Below are 23,690 nucleotides of genomic sequence, written 5' to 3'. Positions count from 1 at the left end.
CCACACAATGCAGTGATAGCTTACTTCAGGCTTCAGGCATTCAAATCTATCCGAACACCTTCTACAGCATCTGGAATATGTCAAAGAGTCTGTCACTTTACTTCCATCAACTATCTCAGGTTCATGGCATCTTGTATTCTGGTGCTTCCCAATGCCAAACTGCATATGAGGAAGCTGCAATGGTATCTCAAAAATGTATGGACACAGCACTGCCAAGATTTGGACACTGTCATTCAAATAATACCTTGCCTTCAAAAGGAATTGAATGTCACCTAAACAATTTAACGACAGATGCCTCCATCTAAATGGAAAGTGGATACAAGACAAGTGGCCTGCCAGACTACAGCATCTACATATCAACATGAAGGAGATGTTAGCAGTCCAGTTTGCATTGATGGCGTTCAAGGAGTTACTTCTTCCAGGGCAGGTGTTGATTCTGACAGACAACACAACTGTCATGTGGTACATCAACAAGCAAGGGGAACACATTCTTATCCTCTATGCAGGCAAGCAATGATTTTATGGGAGAGTTTCTGCCAGGAGCACAGAACTCCCTAGCAGATGTTTTTAGCTGACTAATCAAGGATCCCCTCGGGTGAATACTGAATCTTCATGTATTTCAGAAATTGACAGTGTCATGGGGAACTCCAGACATAGATCTGTTCGCTTCTCCACTAAACCACCAGCTGCCAAAGTATTGCACAAAGGGGTTTCATCACACAGCTTGGAAAGTGGATGCTCTGTCTTTCAGTTGGAAAAACCTTCATGTCTATGCCTTTCCACCTCTACCTCTTCTTCCAAAGGTATTACTAAAGGTCAGACAGGACAGGCCAAGGATGATTTTGATAGCTCCAGATTGGCTCCATGGCCTTTACCTCTGATTCCTCATCTGTTATCTCAGAAGGACGGTCATCTGCTCAATGTCAAGCTTCAATCTCTTCATCTCACAGCTTGGCATATTCTGTGTTGAAGCATGGTAGGTCTCAGCTTCCTCAACAAGTTTTAAATGTGATTATGGAAGCTAGAAGGCCTAGTACTATGGAAGAGATTTTTATTTTGGAGTACAGCAAAGAATTTGGAGATTTCAGAGCCTAATTTGAGTGTGGCTCTTCAATATCTTACTGAATTATTGGACAAAGGTTTGTCTTTCTCTTCCATAAAGATTCATGCTGCAGCAATTTCAGCTCACTATGATTGTGACCCACCATCCTTTGTTCAAGCAGTTTCTTAGAGGGGCAAGAATAAAGACCCCCCCGAGAGCTCCTACTCCTGCTTGGGATCTCAATTTTGTGTTGGAAAAACTTACTCTACAACCTTTTGAGCCTGCAGCTACTGCTGAATTGAAATATTTGTCATGGAAGACTGCTTTTCTGTTGGCTATTACTTCTGCAAGAAGGGTGTCTGAGTTGCAGGCCCTTATGGCAGTAGAGCCCTTTTGATTTTCCATAAGGACAGGGTATCATTACGTACTAATCCTTCCTTTATGCCTAAGGTGGTTTCTAGTGTGGCTTTAAACCAAACTATTCATTTGCCTACATTTTTTGCAGATCCTCAAAATAAAGGGGAAAAGATTTTGCACACTTTAGATGTACACAGGCAATTGCGTTATTATTTGAGCAGGACTAAAGATTTTAGGCAGTCTCAGCAGTTACTTGTTTCTTTTGCTTTAAGTTCACAGGGCAAGCCTGTGTCAAAACAAACTATTTCTAGGTGGATTGGCTTTTGCATTGCATTTTGTTATTCCCATCATGGCAAAGAGGTTCCAGCTGGGATTAGGCCTCATTCCACTAGGGCTACTGCCACTTCTACAGCATTTCTAAGGGCGGTGGCAACTAGGGATATTCTGGGCTACTTGGAGTTCAGTGCATACTTTCTCTAGGCATTATCACCTGCCTATATACTCTAAGACTAGAGCTGGTTTTGCCACAGCTGTTTTACAAGGCATGTTGTCAGCTCCTGCTACTTTATAATTTGCCAGCCTCCCTTACCTCTGCTTTGGGATTCTAGACTGCAGCAAGGGAAGACTAAGAACATAGTACAGTTTTGTACCTACCATAAATGTAGATGTTCCTCCTTCCCCTCTGTGTTTCAGGGTGGTTGTGTAGGTGAGTTTACATGCTTATGTTTTTGTATATATTACTGTATATATTGTACATGTTTTTTGCTGCAGGTTGTTTTTGGGACTTGTCTTTTTGGGTCTTCTGACATCTGGGGCAAGAAAAGACTGAGGAAATGGCGTCGGTCATGCGCATTAGTACCCTGACGCCATGACCACTGGGACGCGGACTATACCCAATTGTCAGGACTGCAGCAAGGGAATCCTCGAACATCTACATTTATGGTAGGTACAAAACTGTACTTTCTTCGGCTCCAGGATCTTCGGAACTGAAAGAAACTGTGACTCGGAGCCGGTCCACTAATCTTCCACCCATCTCCCCTACTTTGAGATCTCCCATCCTGGAGAGATCTCGTTCACCAACCCTATCTTCCAGGTCTTCTAAGAGCCTGTCTGAGGATGACGTGGAGAGGGTGGTGAACAGACTATTTAAGTCACGGCACTGGCAAAATTGTTCTCTGCTCCGACCCAACAGGTTTTGGAGCAGTCTAAGACTATTACATCCATGTTGTTCCTCCTCCTCGCCAAGCTGGATCTTCAGAGCTGGAGTGCCAAGTACCACTTGCTGTGTAGACCCTTCAGTTCCAGGACCCCTTAGGGAGATTCCAGAACCAATCTCTGCTCCGACTCTCGGTGCCATCCAGGGTGTTTAGGAGCCGAAGTTCTCAGGGGGACGCTCAGACTCGAGCTTCTTCGGTTCTGAGTCTACCCCTTGGTGCTTCGGCTTGGTTGAGTTTGGCTCCTACATCAGCTTCAGAGTCAGTCTCCCTGGAGCCGGGGATTTCCTCTGTTTCCTCGGAAACAGGGGTGTTCTCGGAGCTAGTGGGTTCTGGTTTCGAGCTGATGAGTGTGCTGTCCCCTCCTACAGCTCTACACAAGGATACTGGTATTCATCCCTCTAAAGCACTGGCTACTGTCTCGGAACCACCCCGTCCACCAGACAGCAGAGATTCAGAGCCTCAGGACTACCCATTGGGTGAACCCCACTCTTCCGAGACCTCCCCAGAATACCCTTATGAGGAGCCCCCTCGGAAGAGAACATGTAAGAGGAAGCATATGGACTCCCCTGATGAGTCAGTCACCTCGGGCACTGACCTCGAGGAGTCAGAAGGGTCCCCACGGTCGTCCTCTGAAGGTATCTCCTTTGCAGATATCCTTGAGATCCTAAAAAAAGAGAGGCGGCTGGAGCACAATCACCCCTTCTGATTAGGAGTCTGTGTACCTGAAGGCTTTTGGATCTCAACCTTCAGCGTCCTGGGTGTCTCCGCCTTTTGATGAGCTATGGAACCAGTCCATTGGAGGCCAAGTTTTTATCAGCCCCCACTGGAAAAGATTTTACTTACCAAAGGTGTGCCTGTAGATGCTGTGGTGGTGGCAGTAGCCACCAGGAAGGAACTTTGAGACATCCTTCTCTCTCCATCCTCAGAACAAAGATTCTCGAATGATGGACAGATACGGGAAGTGTATCTTTCTGTCAGCGACTTTTACACTCAGATTGCTGAACTACCTTACATACTTTACAAGGCTACAAAGAGATCTCCTGAAGGAGTTAAGAGATACTGTACAAGGTTCTTTGGCTGCGGAGGTGCCAGAGAAGGTCACCTCCCAGTTATCCACCTTAAATTCCATTGTCAACTCCTCCATGAGACTGATGTATGCAGTGGATGGAGCGAGTAGGGCAGCAGGTTCAGGAGTTTCCTGAGGAGACACTCCTGGATGCGCTTGTGTAATTTTGTGGAACCTTTCAAGTCTACCTTTACCAACGCCCCTTTTGATGGTTCCTCACTTTTTGGACCTAAGGTTAAAGACACACTCACCAGATGCGAGCAGAAAGAGAAAACTCTCTCTGCCATTGGAGTATGTTTTTCTGTACCTTCAAAACCTTACCCTAAAGGTGAGAAGAGTGGGAAAATGTGGTTCAAAAGATCCCAGGGAGCTTTCCAAGATGCATGAGGTGAATCCTTCCCCAGGGACAGAGGGTGGAGGCAATAATGGTAGACGTCCTAGAGGCAGAGGGGGTCTGCAAAACCAGGGTGACCATGATTCCTTTCGCCGACATCCCTGCCAATGCTCTTGAAAGGAGGCCCGTCTGCTCTACTTTGGAAGCAGTCAGGGGGCGTTTATCTTTGTAATCAAAAGCCTGGCAAAATGTCACAAAAGACAAGTGGGTACAAAGCATATAATATCCAGAGGCTATTCCATTCCCTCCCACATATCAGAACAATCCCAGATGTTCATCCAGTCTAAGGGTATAGAAATTCAAAAGTTGCTAGACAAGAGTCATCCAAAAAGTCCCCACAGACCAAATAGGATTCGGAACTTCCTCAAAATTCTTTTTAGTGCCAAAAAGAACAGGGAACTGGAGACCCATGTTGGATCTCAGCAAACTGAACGAATCTGTAAAAAAGTCCCAAGTTACGAATGGTGACGCTGCAGTCAGTACTTCCCTCAGTAGACCTCCACGATGCGTACTACCACATAAAAATGTACAGAGCATCAAGGAGTCATTTAAGCTTCCGAATGGGAGCCAGTCATTATCTGTTCCGAGCTCTGCCCTTTGGTCTCACTAGAGCCTCCACAGTGTTCACCAAATGCATGGCAGTAGTAACGGCTCACTTGAGACGTCTTTGATTCCAAGTGTTTCTGTATTTGGACAACTGGCTCCTAACTGCCACCACCAAGCATCTACTTCAACAAGCCAGGGATGCGACACTGGAAATTTGTGCTCAGCTAGGCATAACAGTCAATTTGCAAAAATCTGCCTTGTTGCCCTGTCAACATATTACTTTCATAGGCGCAGACCTAGACACCCATTTCTATGATGGCATGTATTCCACCCAACAGAATTTCTGCCCTCAGACAGCAAGTAGTCCACCTTCTTCCCAGGGACAAGGTAAAGGCAAAGGTAGTTCTGAAACTTCTAGGAACCATGGCTTCAACCATAACTCTAGTTACTCTGGCCAGGATGCATATGAGAATCCTTCAATGGCTCCTGTTTTCTCAGTGGTGACTACAAGAACTTCCTATCTCCCATCTGATCAGAATAAGAGTCATGCAAGAGAGCTCTATGGTGAACATCAGAAGACCCTTTATACCACAACCTTTTGCTACAGTGAACACAGATGCTTCCCAGATAGGGGGAGGGTATTATCTGGGAAGGACAGTCCAAGGCATATGGCAAGAACATGAGGCCCATTTGCACATCAGTGTTCTAGATATGAGAGCAGTGCTTCTAGCGTTGCAGGCACTCCATGACTCTCTTCCACTAGGGGCAGTTGCAGTCCAGTCAGACAATATGTCGGTGGTATGGTACATAAACAAACGAGGAGGAACCAGATCATACCCACTTTGTCAAGAGGCTCTGAGAGTTTGGCAATGGGCAATCTCTTCCCAGTGCTTTCTAATAGCAATGCACATCCTGGGGAAGTCCAGCATGAATAGTGGACAAGCTCAGCAGGGCAATATTAATGCCTCATGAGTCGTCTCTAAACCAGATCATAGAGGAGGAGATTTTCCGGAAATGGGGCCAACCTTGCTGCAATCTTTTTGCCACTCCTATGAATACCAGATGCAGCAGCTACGTTGGCCTAATCCCCCCCCCCCTCTGGGGGAGACACTGAGAGATGCACTTGTTCACGATTGGCCCTCGGGACTTCTTTATGCCTTTCCCCCGTTTCCCCTCCTACCCAAAGTCATCCAGAAAGCAAAATCTTTGGGAAGCAGGCTGATTCTCATTGCCCCATATTGGCCTCATCAGATTTGGTTCCCCTTCCTCTGGCCTCATCTGCAGGAGAAGCCATGGGTTCTGGACCCAGTTCCAGACCTTCTGACCCATATGTCAGGAACACTTCATCCTTCTCTCCACACCCTCAGTTTGACAGCATGGCTGTTCTACTTCCAAATTTAGTCAGGCTTCAAGACTTCACTCCAGCAGTCAAACACATCTTGATATCCTCTCGTAAAGAGTCTACCAGAAAATTATATACTAGTAAATGGAAGAGGTTCTCCTGCTGGGCACAAACCAGAAACACTGACCCGTTTTCTGCACCAATTCGCTCGATTTTAGAATTACTTACAGAACTCTTCCATCAAGGCTCTGCTGCAGCTACAATTAGAGTCCAACTGGCAGCAATCTCGAATTTCCACATTGGTGAATATACACCTAACCTAATGTCACACAGATTGTGTAAAGCATTTTTAAAAAGGCACTTCTTTATTGAGACCTCCTTTAAAAGAACCTCTCTCCTTGGGATTTAAATTTTGTCCCGTCTCATCTAACATTGCTGCCATTCGAGCCCTCCTCATCTTGTGACCTCAAATTTCTTTCTTGGAAGACTATCCTTCTAGTAGCTCTAACATCTGCAAGAAGAGTGTCAGAGTTGCAAGCAATGTCAATCAAACCACCATATTTAATTTGCCATAAGGATAGGGTATTGGTATGAACTAATCCGTCCTTTGTACGTAAGGTTTGTTCTCAATCCAATCTAAATCAGTCTATTGAGCTTCCAATGTTTTTTTCCCAGTCATAGCAACAAGGCAGAGTATAAACTCCACCAATCGGATGTGCATAGACAGCTCAGATTCTATCTGCATAGAACTAAAGATTTCAGGAAATCAGACCAATTGTTCATCTTTCTCTGAAGCAAAAAAGGGGCTGCCAGTTTCTAAAGTCAGGCTTTCAAATTGTATCAGTTTTATATACACCTCCAATAATAGAAATTTGCCATTAGAATTAGAGGTCACTCAACCAGAGCATTAGCAACATCGTCTGCTTACCAGTCCAGAACATCAGTGGACAGTATTTGTGCTGCTGCTACGTGGGCAAATCCTGATATGTTTATTACTCATTACAGAGTTGATTTGGCCTCCAGAGACGGGGCTTTCTTTGCTTCCAGTATGCTCAAAGGTGTACTCCTGTGAGCCACCCAGGGAAAAGGTGCTAGGGACGTTGTCCCATCCAGTAAGATTGAAGGTGAGATAGGACAACATAACATAAGTTATGTACTCACCATAACGTTCCAGGTTTGTTGTCCAGCTCGCCCTTCATTCTTACGACCCTCCCACCTTCCCCCATCCAAGGACTCCTAGAGGACCTGGCGGAGAGTCGTTTCCTCTTAAATGAGCTCCTTTGATTCTCTTTGTTTTTCCTTGACTTAATGTCATGTGATCATTTTAATCTTCGTTATAGTTAGCAGCAAGGGAATTGCACCACTACATGATGGGATACCTACTCTGCCATGAGCCAAGTTACAGACTTCTAGCTAGTGTATTTGGCTGAGTTGGCTCCGAACCCATCCAGTAAGAATGAAGGGTGAGATGGACAACAAACGTGGAACATTATGGTGAGTACATAACAGATGGACTTCAATTTCCAAGAGATATGGCAGGTTATGTAAGGTACCCCAGGCACACAAGTACCTGATTTCTAATCCTAAGGCAAACCCAGCAGTCCTCCCTCTCTCTCAACTGCCGCTGCTAAGCAGGTTACTGCTTCTAATCCATTCCTTTAAATAAAGTAGGAAAAGCAGTGGATAAGTTGGGGAAGAAAATGTACTTTAACTCTGAATTTTAAATTGCCATACTTGTATGTTAAATGTTTTGCTTGTGTCTGTTGAGAATATTCAGATATTATTGACATTTCTTCTTTTGAGGTAAACAGTTCATTAAATGCTTCTCTGTGACAGCTGTTTCTCAGGAAACTAAGCATATTTTAAAGTGTGTTTATGATGCCATTGATTCTGCTTCGGGAACATCTGTTTCTAGATCCCTTTAGAGGAAACGTGCTTGGCTCCATTCTCAACACTAGGTTGAATAAGGAGAAGTAACAGTCAGCTGTCTGTCAGGTGCCAGAATCCAACACATAACACACACACACACTCAGATCAGTCCACAACAAGTACAAGTGTGACTGTGTCATTGTCCATGTGGGTGTGAATGACCTGAGACACACCTCCCTGGACTACATGAAAAGAGACATGGTGGAGCTCTCTGATTATGTGACTCGGGCAGGTATGACACTAGCCCTGAGCAGTATCCTACCATCACCCAGAATGATACCGCAGTACAAACAAAAAATTATTGACCTCAACATTTGTCTAAGTTTTTGGTTTCATTCTAAGGGGATCCAGTATCTGTCTGTTTGGGATGACATGATTGACAAACCTCGATGCTTTGCCAGTGATGTCCTGCATCTGTTATCCCTGGGTACTGGCTAAGGCTCTTGCCACCCCTGTAGTGCCTTTTTTAGGCAGTGTTCCAAAGACCAAATTACCACCGTAACCGCTATAAATAAATGCAATCTGAGGGTCATGCTGCTCAATGTTAGAAGTCTAAATCTCAAGATGCACTCGCTCGAAGCACTCCTCAAAATGGAGAACATCAACATTTGTGCTGTAACGGAGACCTGGTTAAAAGCGGCAGAAAGCACCCATGCACTACCAGGCTTTAACTTATTCTACACCTTTCAGCCCCAAAACATGGACCAAAGCTCCAAAGGCGGTGGTGTCTCCATATTCATAAAGGATATGCACTCCTCCAGACTAGTAGCCCAGCATAACGCATCTGCGATACTTCAGGTACAACTAACATTGGGTAAGATGCTGATCCAGGTCATAGCCTGCTGTAAGTCCACAACCATGTCCCTAGACTCTCACTCCATGTTCCTAAGCACCCTGGAATCTGTCAAGGTCCAACCCAACACTCTCTTACTAGGAGACTTCATCTTCCCCTCCATCAACAGGGAAAACTACTCAAGCACCAATACACTGGCCCAGCGCTTCCTGGAATTCATAAATTCCAATACACTGAACGAGCTCATTCTGAACCCCACTAGAAGAAGCAACATCCTTGACCTGATTATTATTAACATGGGTGACCGTTGCTCTACACCAATAGTCAATCCCTTTATGGTCAATCCAGCCATAAACAAATCACCATGGAAATCCACATCTCACCCACACCCCCCGCAAAGGTAATCACCTTGAAAAACTTCTCCAAAGCTGACTTTGGATTCCTAAAAACAGAGGTGGATAACTTCACGGCACCCATGCCAATGGAAAATAGCTGCATGGCTGCCGAATCGTACACTAAAGCACTATACGAACATGTACACAAATGCATGGAACTAGCTGTACCCAACAGAACCAAGACGCTCTCCTCCAAAAAAAGGAAGCCAATCTGGTGGTCCCCTGCCTTTAGTAAACTCTACAACAGAAGGAAGAAACTGTTGCTGAAAAAGGTGAAGTCCCAAGACTGGAAAAACTCCCTTATTAGCCTCAACAAAAAGTTGAGATCCCTCATCAAATCCTCTAAAACCAGCTGTGAAGGCAGAATTGCAGCAGACACTAAAAGCAATCTCAAAGCCTTTTGTAGCTATATCAAGAACCTCCACGGCAATACCCAGATTTGCTCTGCGATACTGCACAATGATACCTCCTATACTCAGCCAACAGATATCGCCAATAGACTCGCTGACAGATTCGGTGCCAACTTTACCCCCCACCCCCCGAGGACCAGTCACAATGCCGGAAGAATGCCAGGCACCCATCATTACTGCAGCACAGGTTAAAGCTGCATTGTCCAAGGCCAAGAATACAGCTTCCATGGGACCCGATAATATCTCTGGCTGTGTTCTGCATGAACTACAAAGTGAACTAGCACCACATCTGTGTGCCCTGTTCAGTTACAACCTCACCTTAGGCTTTATCCCTACCGAATGGCGCACTGCTACAGTCATCTCTCTCCATAAAGGGGGAGCGAATACAGACCCTGGGAATTTTCGCTGCATTATCCTGACAAGTCTGATGTGTAAAGCTATGGAGTGCGTCATCATGGACCTGATTAACAAAGATATAGGAAATCTCCAAACTCTAGACCCCACGCAGTTTGACTTTGTGAAAGGGAGATCATGCCTGCTCAACCAGGTTGACGACTTTGAGTCCGTCACCAGGGCTGTGAATGAAGTTAAGCCAGTGCATACAGCCTACCTCAATCTGGCCAAGGCCTTTGATACCATTCCTCACTTGGGAATTATTGATAACTCACCAAACTAGGCATCAACCCCTATATCACTAGGCGGGTTGCAAATTGGCTCACAGATGGAACACACGTTGTGAAAGTAGCAGACTCCAAGTCAGACTGCCGACCAGTCACGAGTGGAGTCCCACAGGGATCGGTCCTGTGTCCTGTACTGTTCAGCATCTACTTCTCAGAAGTCAAGGCCAACACAAAGGAACTCTGGCTGACCAGGTTCGCAGATGACTACAAGCTGGGAACCATTATTAACTCCCCAAGTGATGCAGACATCCTACTGAAAGGCCTCACTGAGACCAGTGAATGGTGGTGAAACCATGGTCTTAAGCTTAACGACAAAAAATGTGGCGTCATCCCCTTTGGTAAAAGCTCAGTTCCCACTAACTACGACATCGATGGGAGCCCACTGAACACTGAAGGCGCTATAAGAGATCTGAAGATGCAGGTGGACGGCAACCTCTCCTTCAACCACCGCATTGCCACTGTGGTCAGAAAGTCTTTCTATGTGGCATATCTCATTACCGAGGGTTTTGCATCCAGGAAGAAAGAGCTCATCGTCTCTCTCTACTCTTCCTTCATTAGACCAATTATCGAGTATAATGCCCCATTTGGTATGTACCTCACTAGACACCTACAACAGCTGGAGAGGGAACAAAAGTACCTCACAAAGAGGATCCTAGGCCTTATACACTTGTCCTACACAGACTGATTCAAAAAACTCCAGCTATTCTCTGTCTCATATCGCCTACTAAGAGGCGATCTCTGCTTGACTTACAAAACCATGTCTGACCCAGCTCTGTTAGAAATCCCAATCCCTCCACACCACACGCTCCAGAAACCTCACCCTCATCACCACAATCAGCAGAACATGCTGGAGGGACAGGTTCCTCACCCGGAAGACTGGCCATGCTCTGGAATAGACTTCCCATACATGTCAAGCAGAGCACCTCGCTGACCCTTTTCAAGAGAAATCTCGATGAGTGGATGGGTAATAGAAAATTCACCCTGGGGATCACTCCAGTGGCTGTACTTGATAGAGGCACTGGGACCTAATGTAGGGTGGTACGATGCCAGGGCACTTCTGTGGGTTAGGCTTGTGAAGGCTCCAGGGCCATTAGCCTAGTACACACCTATGAAAACTTTCCTGATGAAATATATTCCAATCTTAACTTCTTCATTAAATAAAGAAACTTTGGCCCTTCTGCAGCTGAGGTGCTTAAGAAGTGTGAAGGGGAAAACTGATTCAAGGAGTAACTACTTTTTCAACCCCCCCCTTTTTTTTTTTAAAGTAAATAACAGTTTATCTTCCTCCTGTCAGACCCCCTTTCCCATCAAATAGTGTAAGCAGCAAGGGAGCACTAATCAAGGAGGGTAAAACCAATGGGAAAGGAGGCTATAAAAAAGAAGGAAAAGGCCTCAAAGAATCAAGGACGGGCTTTCCAGGAGCTTGACAATCTACCGGTCCAGCCCTCCCACCCGTACCCCAGCAATCTCTCTATGTCCCTCAGACTTCTTTCTTTTTGGCATCAGATAGTCTCAGAAAGGTGGGTTTTAAGTAATCCAAAGAGGGTACTTTTGGCAGCGGGAATTCATTCATCCTTTCCAGGGAGTTCTCTCTTGTCCACGGAGCTAGATTGCTCTTTTTCCTGCTGTTCTGTAAAACATGCTGTCTTGGGGAGTATTAGAACATGTGACTCTCAGTCTTAGGGAGTATTAGAACCAGTGCCTTTCAGTCTTAAGGAGTATTAGAACCAGTGCCTCTCAGTATTAGGGAGTGTTAGAACCAGTGCCTTTCAGTCTTAGGGAGTATTAGAACCAGTGCCTCTCAGTATTGGGAAGTGTTAGAACCAGTGCCTTTCAGTCTTAGGGAGTATTAGAACCAGTGCCTCTCAGTATTAGGGAGTGTTAGAACCAGTGCCTTTCAGTCTTAGGGAGTATTAGAGCATGTGACTCTCTGTCTTAGGGAGTATTAGAACCAGTGCCTCTCAGTATTAGGGAGTGTTAGAACCAGTGCCTCTCAGTCTCCTAGACAAAGATTATTTAAGGATTCCTCTAATTCCCAAACCAGAGGAATCTTGAGTGCCATTACTGGATCTGTCTGCTCTAGACCTCCATATCATGAGTCCCAAGTTCAAGATGCTATCGCTTCAAAGTCTTGTACCTTTTATCCCAAGCCTAGCTTTCATGTTAAAGGCGGATCCAAAGGAGAACTGTCACCACATTCCTATTGCCAAGCACTTGAGGCATTTCTTAAGATTTGTTGTGTCTGGCTTACATTAGCAGTGAGCTTTCCATTGACTAAGGCTATTCACAAAATGCTTAGCTCCACTTATTGCTTACTGCCGATTCCAAGGCATACAGATGTTCCTATATTTATACAATCGTCTTACCTTTGCAGACTCTCTTCATTGTCTTTGTCTAACATCTGTTCAGGAGCTCCTTCTCAGTCTGGAATATCAAATCAGTTTACAGAAATCTTCCCTCATCCCATCTCACAGAATAGATTTCCTGGTATGTTTACTGAACTCTACCTTTTGGGAAGAGCTTTCTGCATCCAGACAGAGTAGAAATGTTCCAGCACTTCTTCCTGAGTTTCTTTAACCTAAATCAAGCATATGCAGTGTAGTTTCTCAGAATTCAGTTACGTGGTATCAATAACTATCTGGTATACACGGGCAATTACATATTGATGTGGTACATAAACAAGGGAGTACCATGTCCTGCCATCTTTGAATAACTATCTGGTATACACAGACAATTACACATTGATGTGGTACATAAACAAGGGAGTACCATTTCCTGCCATCTTTGCATACTGGCTATGATAGCCTGAATGGTAGCAATTAAGTTAAGTTAGATTATTCAGGCTTCATGCATTCTGTCATTGCAAAACTTTATTACAGACAAGTTCAACAGGATCAGGACAGACCCCCACCAAAGCATGGAAACTTTATTTTATGTTCTTCCAAGACTTGATTAGATGGTGAGGAGCACCTCAAGGAGATCTGATTGCCTTCTGTCAAAAAAGGCTAGTAAAGAAATTCTGCTATAGGATTCCTTGCAGACAGGACTGGAAATCAGATGCTGTATGACATGATTCCCATTGACTGCAATGTTCCTATATGCTTTTCCACCGATTACCAGGATTATTCTGATTCAGAATGTCTCTCCAAAAATTGAGGTGGTGATTCCCTTCTAGCCAAGTTAACAGTAGTTCTCCCTTATTTTCAGTCTGGACAAGGACAATTTCCACAAGCTTCTTCAGAGACTCGATTTACTTAGACAGGACAGGGGAGTTTGATGTACCCTGATCTGGAAATTTCTCAGCTAATTGCTTGAATGAGGGCAGTTTGATACCTTTTAGGCACTTTTTTTCCTTGAGTGTATGCAGCAGGTACGAAAGGAGGCGAGAAAACTTGCTCCTAGAAAATTATAGTTGTGTAAGTAGAAAAGATTTTCTACCTGGCACTAGTCAGAAAACAAGGATCCCTTCAGGTCCCACTACTCCTGTTTTTTGATTATGTGAGTTAATGTCCTGTGGCCTGTTATATCTTCTATCAAGGTACATTTATCGGCCATTTCTGCTTGTCTACCCGTGGATAACCCCTGCTAGTAATTCTCAAGTTAAACAGTCTTGAAAGGAATTTTACATACTACTTCACCTAAGTAACCAGTGGTACCTTCTTGGGGTCTTAACTTTATGCTTGAAAAATCTTACTCTGTCTCCATTCAAATCAGCTTATCTGGCTAATTTGAAGTTCTTAATACAGAAGACTGTTTTCCTTATTGCTCTGACATTTACTAGGAAAGTATCTCAGCTACAAGGGCTTATAAGGAGTCAACCCTACCTCATTTTTCAGAAGGATAGGGTTCTTTGAGAGCAAATCCTACCTTTATGCTTGAAAGTCTTCTCAAAAATAACCTTAAACTAAAAACATTGACGTCCCAGTCTTCTTTCCTGATGCAAAGACTGAGAGTGAGAGGATTCTTCACTCTGTTAAGGTACTACCTAGACACACCTTGAATGGGAAAGCTTCACCTACGGTACTACCTAGACACACCTTGAATGGGAAAGCTTCACCTAAGGTACTACCTAGACACACCTTGAATGGGAAAGCTTCACCTAAGGTACTACCTAGACACACCTTGAATGGGAAAGCTTCACCAGCCGTTTGTCTCCTATGGATGTAAGAGGAAAGGGAAGCCAGTGTCTAAACAGGCTGTTTCCAGATGGTTGTCTTAAGCTGTTACTTGTTATACGCGTCATAAAACGCTACTTCCATGCAGAGTTTTGTCCGATTCTGTAATGGTTTCATCAGATTTCTTAGTCCCCAAATCAAATGGATCCTGAATGGAGAAGGGCTGCATTCTTCAAGTATTTATAGGTAGCAACTTGGTTGTTTATACTTACTTTCACAAAGCACTATAAACTGGATTCCTTATTCAGGTCCAGAGCAAGCTTTGTTAGAGCTGTTCTCCTGAAGCTTCTGGACAATGACCCTCTGCAGTCCTTCCTTCTCCCATTCTTTGTCCAGAGCAAGCTTTGTTAGAGCTGTTCTCCTGAAGCTTCTGGACAATGACCCTCTGCACTCCTTCCTTCTCCCATTCTTTGTCCAGAGCAAGCTTTGTTAGAGCTGTTCTCCTGAAGCTTCTGGACAGTGACCCTCTGCACTCCTTCCTTCTCCCATTCTTTGTCCAGAGCAAGCTTTGTTAGAGCTGTTCTCCTGAAGCTTCTGGACAATGACCCTCTGCACTCCTTCCTTCTCCCATTCTTTGTCCAGAGCAAGCTTTGTTAGAGCTGTTCTCCTGAAGCTTCTGGACAATGACCCTCTGCACTCCTTCCTTCTCCCATTCTTTGTCCAGAGCAAGCTTTGTTAGAGCTGTTCTCCTGAAGCTTCTGGACAATGACCCTCTGCACTCCTTCCTTCTCCCATTCTTTGTCCAGAGCAAGCTTTGTTAGAGCTGTTCTCCTGAAGCTTCTGGACAATGACCCTCTGCACTCCTTCCTTCTCCCATTCTTTGTCCAGAGCAAGCTTTGTTAGAGCTGTTCTCCTGAAGCTTCTGGACAGTGACCCTCTGCACTCCTTCCTTCTCCCATTCTTTGTCCAGAGCAAGCTTTGTTAGAGCTGTTCTCCTGAAGCTTCTGGACAATGACCCTCTGCACTCCTTCCTTCTCCCATTCTTTGTCCAGAGCAAGCTTTGTTAGAGCTGTTCTCCTGAAGCTTCTGGACAATGACCCTCTGCACTCCTTCCTTCTCCCATTCTTTGTCCAGAGCAAGCTTTGTTAGAGCTGTTCTCCTGAAGCTTCTGGACAATGACCCTCTGCACTCCTTCCTTCTCCCATTCTTTGTCCAGAGCAAGCTTTGTTAGAGCTGTTCTCCTGAAGCTTCTGGACAATGACCCTCTGCACTCCTTCCTTCTCCCATTCTTTGTCCAGAGCAAGCTTTGTTAGAGCTGTTCTCCTGAAGCTTCTGGACAATGACCCTCTGCACTCCTTCCTTCTCCCATTCTTTGTCCAGAGCAAGCTTTGTTAGAGCTGTTCTCCTGAAGCTTCTGGACAGTGACCCTCTGCACTCCTTCCTTCTCCCATTCTTTGTCCAGAGCAAGCTTTGTTAGAGCTGTTCTCCTGAAGCTTCTGGACAATGACCCTCTGCACTCCTTCCTTCTCCCATTCTTTGTCCAGAGCAAGCTTTGTTAGAGCTGTTCTCCTGAAGCTTCTGGACAATGACCCTCTGCACTCCTTCCTTCTCCCATTCTTTGTCCAGAGCAAGCTTTGTTAGAGCTGTTCTCCTGAAGCTTCTGGACAATGACCCTCTGCACTCCTTCCTTCTCCCATTCTTTGTCCAGAGCAAGCTTTGTTAGAGCTGTTCTCCTGAAGCTTCTGGACAGTGACCCTCTGCACTCCTTCCTTCTCCCATTCTTTGTCCAGAGCAAGCTTTGTTAGAGCTGTTCTCCTGAAGCTTCTGGACAGTGACCCTCTGCACTCCTTCCTTCTCCCATTCTTTGTCCAGAGCAAGCTTTGTTAGAGCTGTTCTCCTGAAGCTTCTGGACAATGACCCTCTGCACTCCTTCCTTCTCCCATTCTTTGTCCAGAGCAAGCTTTGTTAGAGCTGTTCTCCTGAAGCTTCTGGACAATGACCCTCTGCACTCCTTCCTTCTCCCATTCTTTGTCCAGAGCAAGCTTTGTTAGAGCTGTTCTCCTGAAGCTTCTGGACAATGACCCTCTGCACTCCTTCCTTCTCCCATTCTTTGTCCAGAGCAAGCTTTGTTAGAGCTGTTCTCCTGAAGCTTCTGGACAATGACCCTCTGCACTCCTTCCTTCTCCCATTCTTTGTCCAGAGCAAGCTTTGTTAGAGCTGTTCTCCTGAAGCTTCTGGACAATGACCCTCTGCACTCCTTCCTTCTCCCATTCTTTCTAAGCTCTGTTAATCTGCCCATATAGCTTAGGTCACCACAGCAGTGATCTAATGGTGAACACAAGCAGTGCAGCTGTGTGTAATTTAATTTACCATAACAGCTGATGTTTGAATAAATCACTGTTGCATTAGGAACACCCTCTCTCCATTCCTTTTTTTTTGTGTTACGTTTTTGCCAGAGTGTGGATATTTTTAGTTAACTTTTTACTTAGTATACACTTAAAAGTCAGGGTTCTAGCCTCCTGTACTCTGAGGCAAGAAATCTCCAAAGGTTTGGTGCCCTAACCACTGACTTATATGGCTCTTCTCAAACTGTTCGTGTTTAGGGCATGTGGAAGGCAACCTAAAACTTTAGATGCTAGCCAGTTGTCATATCCTTGGTGTGATATAAACCATGTAGCTTAGGCTACAGCAGCAGTGATCTATTCAGACATTTACTGTTATGTTAAGTTAACTTGTACAACTGTATTTTTCCCCATAATGTTAATATACTGGATATACTTGGTTGTAATTGTAAAGGAGAAAATGTCAAATACAGTACCCAAGGGGCTCACTTTGAGACAATAACTCAATGAAGACTTATATATTTGTGACAAGTACATGTGACCTACTTCACCTTTGTCTGCAATATAAATGGAAAATAAGATTTCCATTGCATTAAATACCATATCATGATTTGTATTTCAGCACAAGTGCTACATCGTTGCCACAGTAGACAGAGACCTTAAGCGAAGAGTAAGGAAAATTCCTGGTGTTCCTATAATGTACATCTCCAACCAAAGGTAAGGGTGACTTCATTCTACTGCAAATGAGACTGAAAGCAGGAATGGCTTCACTGGTCATACAAGGTTGTTTTTCTTCCTACAGTTTTAAACTGTAGGTATGGTATATGTTTTCCTTTGCTATGAACATGATTACCAAATAGTTTCACACTTTTTTAGATTCCTGGATTTCATTCCAAACCCTTTTGTAGTCAGTCAGACCAGAATATTAATAGGTAATGGTACATTTTCTATAATGGGAAAAGCATGTTGCTTTTTAGGTAGTATAGTGATTAAGAGCATTGTCGTGTAAGTTGAGAGTCTTGTGTTTGAATGTAGTGGTATTTCCTTGAGCATTGTAATGGTGAACCGGTATGTAAAGGACCTTTGAAATGAAAGCTAGGACTGCCACTTGTGAGACATAGGGAGGTGAAACCTTGGGTATAGTCCATTTCTGGGATCATTAAAAGAACTCAGAAAGGAACTATGTAAAAGACCTTTGAAATGAAAGCTAAGACTGCCACTTGTGAGACATGGGGGGGGTGAAACATTGGGTATAGTCCCTTTCTGGGCTCATTAATGGAACCCAGAAAGGGACTATGTAAAGGACTTTTGAAATGAAAGCTAGGACTGCCACTTGTGAGACATAGGGAGGTGAAATCTTGGGTATAGTCTCTTTCTGGGCTCATTAAAAGAACCCAGAAAGGGACTATGTAAATGACCTTTGAAATGAAAGCTAGGACCGCCACTTGTGAGACATATGGTGGGGGGGGTGAAACCTTGGGTAAAGTCCCTTTTTGGGTTCATTAAAAGAACTCTGGTGGTGACCCTGATAATATAAGTGAATAGTCATTCTTGGTTCATGTAGCAAGGGGAGGGAGGGTGGTGGCCTTGTCCTGTTGCTCAAGCACAACCTGTTGAGTAGACAGTGTTACACAGGCCGCTACGCATGCCAAGGGTCACTCACACTCCCAGACAGCCATGCCCAGCTATAAGGTAAGCGTGTACCCTCATGTGGGACCAGTATTGTAGGCTGTGGTGGAAAAAGGTTATGGAGTATGGATTTTGCAGATCTTAGTGCCTCGGTCTTCATTTTCAACCTCATTTTTTGACATTGAGGCTAAGACTTCACCATCCAGACAGGAGGGTGCACTGAAGTTTAGTCCATTAGCTTGATGTATTGAGGACTAAACCTGAGCTGATTGTGTTGCAGTGGCAGAGACATCATGCTGCACTAGGGAATAGTAAAACACCTAGCATAGGTTGGAGACAGAATAGTTGTGTAAATCTTACTATAACAGTAGAGGTCCTTCTCTTCTATGTTGCAGTGTTCTTAACGTATGGGTAGGCTTCCAGCCAATGACCCAACGTCCAACCAGTGTACAACAGCTTTTAGCTACTACAAGTATGTGGGACGTCACAAGTATGTTCTGACAACATCAGCCGTAGAAGGACATCCGAATGTACAATCCTCAGAACTAAATGCCCCATGAGGAACACCAGAGCTAAGGAATAAGCCATGCAAGGAAGGAACAAGATGCTGGGAGGGAAAGAATACTGCACCATAGAAGACACGGACATCTATGGTTATGGTAAGATTTTGCACAACTATTTTATGTCTTTCTACTCAATGTTGCAGTATTCTTAACATATGGGAGAATACCAAAGCTTAGTAGGAGCCTTTGGAGGTGGAAGGAGCCGAGGAACTATGCACTGTAAAATTTTCAACAAAGTCATGGAGAATGACTCTAGCCAACCCTTCTCTAGATCTAGAAATGGTATCTAACCTGTAATGGTTGAAGGTGTGCACAGAAGGCCATGTCGCAGACTCCAGAATAGAATTAGTATCCAGGCTTTTTAAAGAAAGCACCTGAGGAGGCCACAGATTTAGTGGAATGAGCTCTAACAGACGCAGCCAGAGACTTGCCATGAAAATCATAACAAAACACAATAGCCTTGGAAATCCAAGAAGAAATTGTCTGTTTATAAGCAGGTAAACCCAGAGCCCTGGGATAGAAAGACACTGAGCCGATCTGATTTCCTCATAAGCAACTTAGATTCTGCCTAGATAAAACTAAAGCTATGTACATCCAAGGTGTGCAGAATCCTTTCACTAGAGGACTAAGGAGAAGGGGAAAAGTGGGCAATTGAATAGATTGAGACACCTCATTCACCACCTTAGATATAAAAGAAACAGGTTCGTTAAGAAATTGTCTTTGTGGAAAACCAAGAAAGGAGAGGATGCCATCAAAGCCTGAATCTCCGAAACCCTCCTGGCTGAGGTCAAGGCCAGAATCACTGTCTACCAAGTACAAAACTTTAAAGAAGCAGACGTTGCAGGCTGAAAAGGGGCCACAGTTAGAAGACATAATTCAGATCCGAAGGAGGTGGTACTGTTTTCCTGGCAGGTTTAAATATCCAGGATGCCTTTGAGAAAAAGCTTTACCTCCAATCCAGACACCAAATGTGGAGATGATGACAGATGAGCAGAACTAGCAGAAGTGAGCTTTTACTGAGGAGTATGAGAAGCTGCTGTTAAGTAAGTCACACCAGTAAGAAAGAACCGCTACAATGTCCACAGGAAATGGGGCTAGATTTGTACAAAGGCACCAGCTGGAAAGTCTCCTCCATTTGGAAATGTAAGATTTTCTAGTATTTGGGTTTCTGTGCCTTGTACAAAACCTGAAGCACATCCTGTGAAAAAGGTGCCTCATCTCTTAGTGTTGACCTCAGTTTGTAGTGAAATCCTTTGTCTAGAGGCCTAATTGTTTTCTTAATGAGTGAAAGTTTATAGTTTCATAGTATAGTACTAGGCTATCTGCCCTGGGGCATTTGTAAGCCTAGCCATAGTGATGTGGCTTTTGCCACCCCATGAAATGGTACAAAAAATGTACAGAATAAATTTAGAATACTGTGCCTCTGTCTAGTAGTGACACAATGAAGGTCCCCTTATATAATAGAATTAGTTTACTGTGCCCCTGTGTAGCAGTGACACAGATGTGACCCCTGGGGTAAACTTACGATCTCCCATCTACTCATCAAGATTTCTCTTGAAGAGAGTCAGTGAGGGGCTCTGTCTAATACGAACTGGGATCTTGTTCCAAAGCATGGGAAGCCTCTGGGTTATGAATCTATCCCTCCAGCATGTCCTATTCATACTTGTGCCGAGGTTTAAGTCTTTAGCTCTCGTGGTCCTGATGGATTTGGATTTTTTGAGGTGGAGCATGTCCATCAGATCCTGATTGGACATGGCCTTGTACGTCAGGCAGAGATCACCTCTGAGCAGGCAGTATGCTACTGAATAGAGCTGAAGTTTCTTTAGTCTGGCAGAATAAGACATATGTTGGAGACCCTTGATCCTCTTGGTGAGGTACTTTTGTGGTCTCTCCAGCTGTTGCAAATGCTGGGTGAGGTACATACCAAGAGGGGCATTGTACTCAATCATGGGTCTGATGAGGGAGGAATATAGGGGTACAATGACATCCTTGGATCTGGATGTGAATCCCTTCATGATGAGGTGTGCAAGGTAGAATGTTTTTCTAACCACTTTGGCAACGTGGGTGTCAAATGAGAGGTCACTGTCGACTTGGGTCCCTAGGTCTCTGATTACTTTTTCTGTACTCAGTGGGTTGCTGTCTATGTGATAATTTGTGGGTACTTTGTTTTTCCCAAAGGGGATGACTATACATTTTTTGGCATTTAGTTTAAGGCCGTGACTCCGGCACCAGTTGTCCATTTCTGTGAGGCCTTTTTGTAGGATGTGTGTGTCTGCTGGTGTATCGACTATGGCGCCTTGTTTGCAGTCATCTGCAAACTTTGTCAGCCACAGCCCTCCCATGTTTGCTTTAACATCTGAGAAATAAATGCCGAACAAGAGGGGTCCCAGAACATATCCCTGTCGGACACCACTTGTGACTGGCTTTGAGTCTGACATTGCTCCAGCGATTTTAACTTTATGGGTTCTGTCCTTTAGCCAGTTTGCAACCCATCTAGTGACATAAGGGTTTACTTTTAAGCTGTTGAACTTATCTATGATGCCTGAGTTGGGGTATTGTGTCGAAGGCCTTAGCCAAGTCCAGGTATGCTGTATGGACTGCTTTGCCCTCATCAATGGCTCTAGTGACTGTTTCGAAAAAGTCAACCAGGTTTAAAAGGCAGGATCTGCCCTTTACAAAGCTGAACTGGGTGGGGTCGAGTGTCTGTAGGTCCCCCTATGTCTCTGTTTATGAGTTCCATAATGATTCTTTCCATAGCTTTGCAGACCAGGCTGGTTAAGCTTATGGGGCGGTAGTTTCCAGGGTCTGTAGAGGCACCCCCCTTGTGGAGTGGGACCACTGTTGCTGTACGCCAGTGTTCAGGTACATATCCCGAAGTAAGGCTAAGGTTAAATAGCATTTTTATGTGTGGGTGTAGCTCCTCTTGGAGTTCACGTAACACGCAACCCGGGATACCGTCAGGTCCCATTGATGCTGTGTTTTTTGCTTTGTTTAGGGCGGTTCTCACTTGGACAACTGAGATGACAGGGAGATTACATTCAGCTGGGATAAGTATTTCTTCTTTTGGGGATGAGGGAAGGGAGAAATTTGCACTGAACCTGTCAGCCAGAATGTTGGCAATATCTGTGGGTTCAGTGTATTTTTTGTTGTTGTGAACCAACTCTGAGCATATCTGAGGGTTTCCGCCCAGGTTTCTAACATAGCTGAAAAAGGCTTTGTGGTTATCTTTAGTGTCCTTAGCGATTTTTCTCTCAAAGTTGGCCTTGGATGTTTTTATGAGAGAACGTAGTTTTCTGCTAATGTTGATCAGAGATGTCTTCCCTTTATGGGATTTTGCTATGACGTGCAGTAGCTTCCTTCTTTTGTTATACAATTTGTTTATGGCTGAGGTCCACCAGACAGGACGCTTACCTTTGGTGGAGAGGGACTTGGATTTATTTGGGATTGCATGATCCATGCATTCTTGGAGATGTCCATAGAAAGCATTTGTGAAGGATTCGGCATTTTGGGATGTGGTATCCACTGGCACAGTGGGCTTAAAAGATACCATCTCAGTCTTAAGAAGAGTGAAGTCTGCTTTTGAGAAGTTTTTCACTGTGGTCTTTTGTGCTGTGTGTGGCGGTGGGATATGTATATCCAGGGTGATTAGTTTGTGGTCAGATCTCACTAGTGAGGGGTATACTTCCAGTGTGGAGCATTTTGTCCCCATGTTTGTGATGATCAGGTCTAGTATATTATCTCCCCTAGTGGGAGAGGTGACTAGTTGTTCCAGTGCATTTGAATTTATGAATTCCAGGAACCTTTGGGCTAGGGTATTAGGGCTAGAATAATGTACCCAATCTATGTTTGAGTAGTTGAAGTCTCCCAGTATGATGGTATTTTGCGATACATTCATATCCTCCAATGTCTTTAGGAAGGCTGAGTGGGGTTCTTGAGATTGGGAGGGTGGTCTGTAACATGCTACCAGTTGTATAGCAGTTTTGCCTATGGTTAGTTGCACCTGTATGGTCTCTGATGCTTCATGTGTTGCTACTAACCTGGAGGTGTGGGTGTCCTTGATGAATATGGACACTCCCCCTCCCTTTGTGGTTCAGCCCAGGTTTTGGGGCCGAAAAGCATGATACGAGGTATAGCCTGGTAGTGCTGGGGTGCTCTCAGGAGCCTTGAACCAGGTTTCAGTTACTGCACAGACGTCGATGTTCTCCATGCTGAGGAGTGCATCAAGTACCTGTATCTTGAGATTTAGACTTCTGGCGTTGAGCAGCATTACCCTTAGTTTTTTTCCATTTTTGTTTTCTAAGGAGGTGGGTTTGTCTTTTGAGCCTTGCCTAAAAAAGGCACTATGGGGGTGGCAAGAGCCTTAGCCAATATCCAGAAGCCCAGTGGTGACAGGTGTAAGCCATCCCTTGCGAAGCAGCGTGGCTTGTCCAACATGTCATCCCAGGCAGACAGACATTGGATCCCCTTAGAATGACACCAGTACTTGAGCCAATTGTTAAAGCTGATCATCTTGTCTTTGTATTGTGGTATCATTCTTGGTGAGGGCAAGATGCTGCTCAGGGTCAGGGTCATACCAGCCTGGGCTACATAATCGGAGAGCTCCTCTATGTCTCTTTTCTAGAACTAGTTTTATGTAGCCAAGGTAGTCCTGCCTCTGTTATTGTTTAGATAATTGGTGTGGTTTCTGTCCTGTGCCTTAAATAGCCATGTTTTAAATCAGATATACCTGTTGCTCAGGATTCTGCAGAGAGACTGACCTACTTCCAGCTGTGATACTGAGAAAATATAAGAGTTTATTCTCATTTATTTTCTGCACTTTTGATTTAATATCTCTGTAATCTGTACAACTGTTTTTTCCCACCCATCCTCC

General features: G+C 44.5%; 1 protein-coding gene across 1 annotated transcript in view; it reads left to right on the top strand.

Annotated features, from left to right (window-relative positions):
* Positions 1-23,690, top strand: part of FCF1 (FCF1 rRNA-processing protein) — a 671,099-nt gene that overhangs the window by 580,126 nt on the left and 67,283 nt on the right. Inside the window, exon 7 of the mRNA XM_044074623.1 lies at positions 17,251-17,345. Within this exon, the coding sequence (XP_043930558.1) occupies positions 17,251-17,345 (95 nt within the window). The remainder of the gene's footprint in view (positions 1-17,250; positions 17,346-23,690) is intronic.

This window comes from Protopterus annectens, chromosome 6.part0 (genome assembly GCF_019279795.1).
Source record: "Protopterus annectens isolate FY-2018-M chromosome 6.part0, PAN1.0, whole genome shotgun sequence".
NCBI lineage: Eukaryota > Metazoa > Chordata > Ceratodontiformes > Protopteridae > Protopterus > Protopterus annectens.
This window is presented reverse-complemented; position numbering and strand designations above follow the sequence as displayed.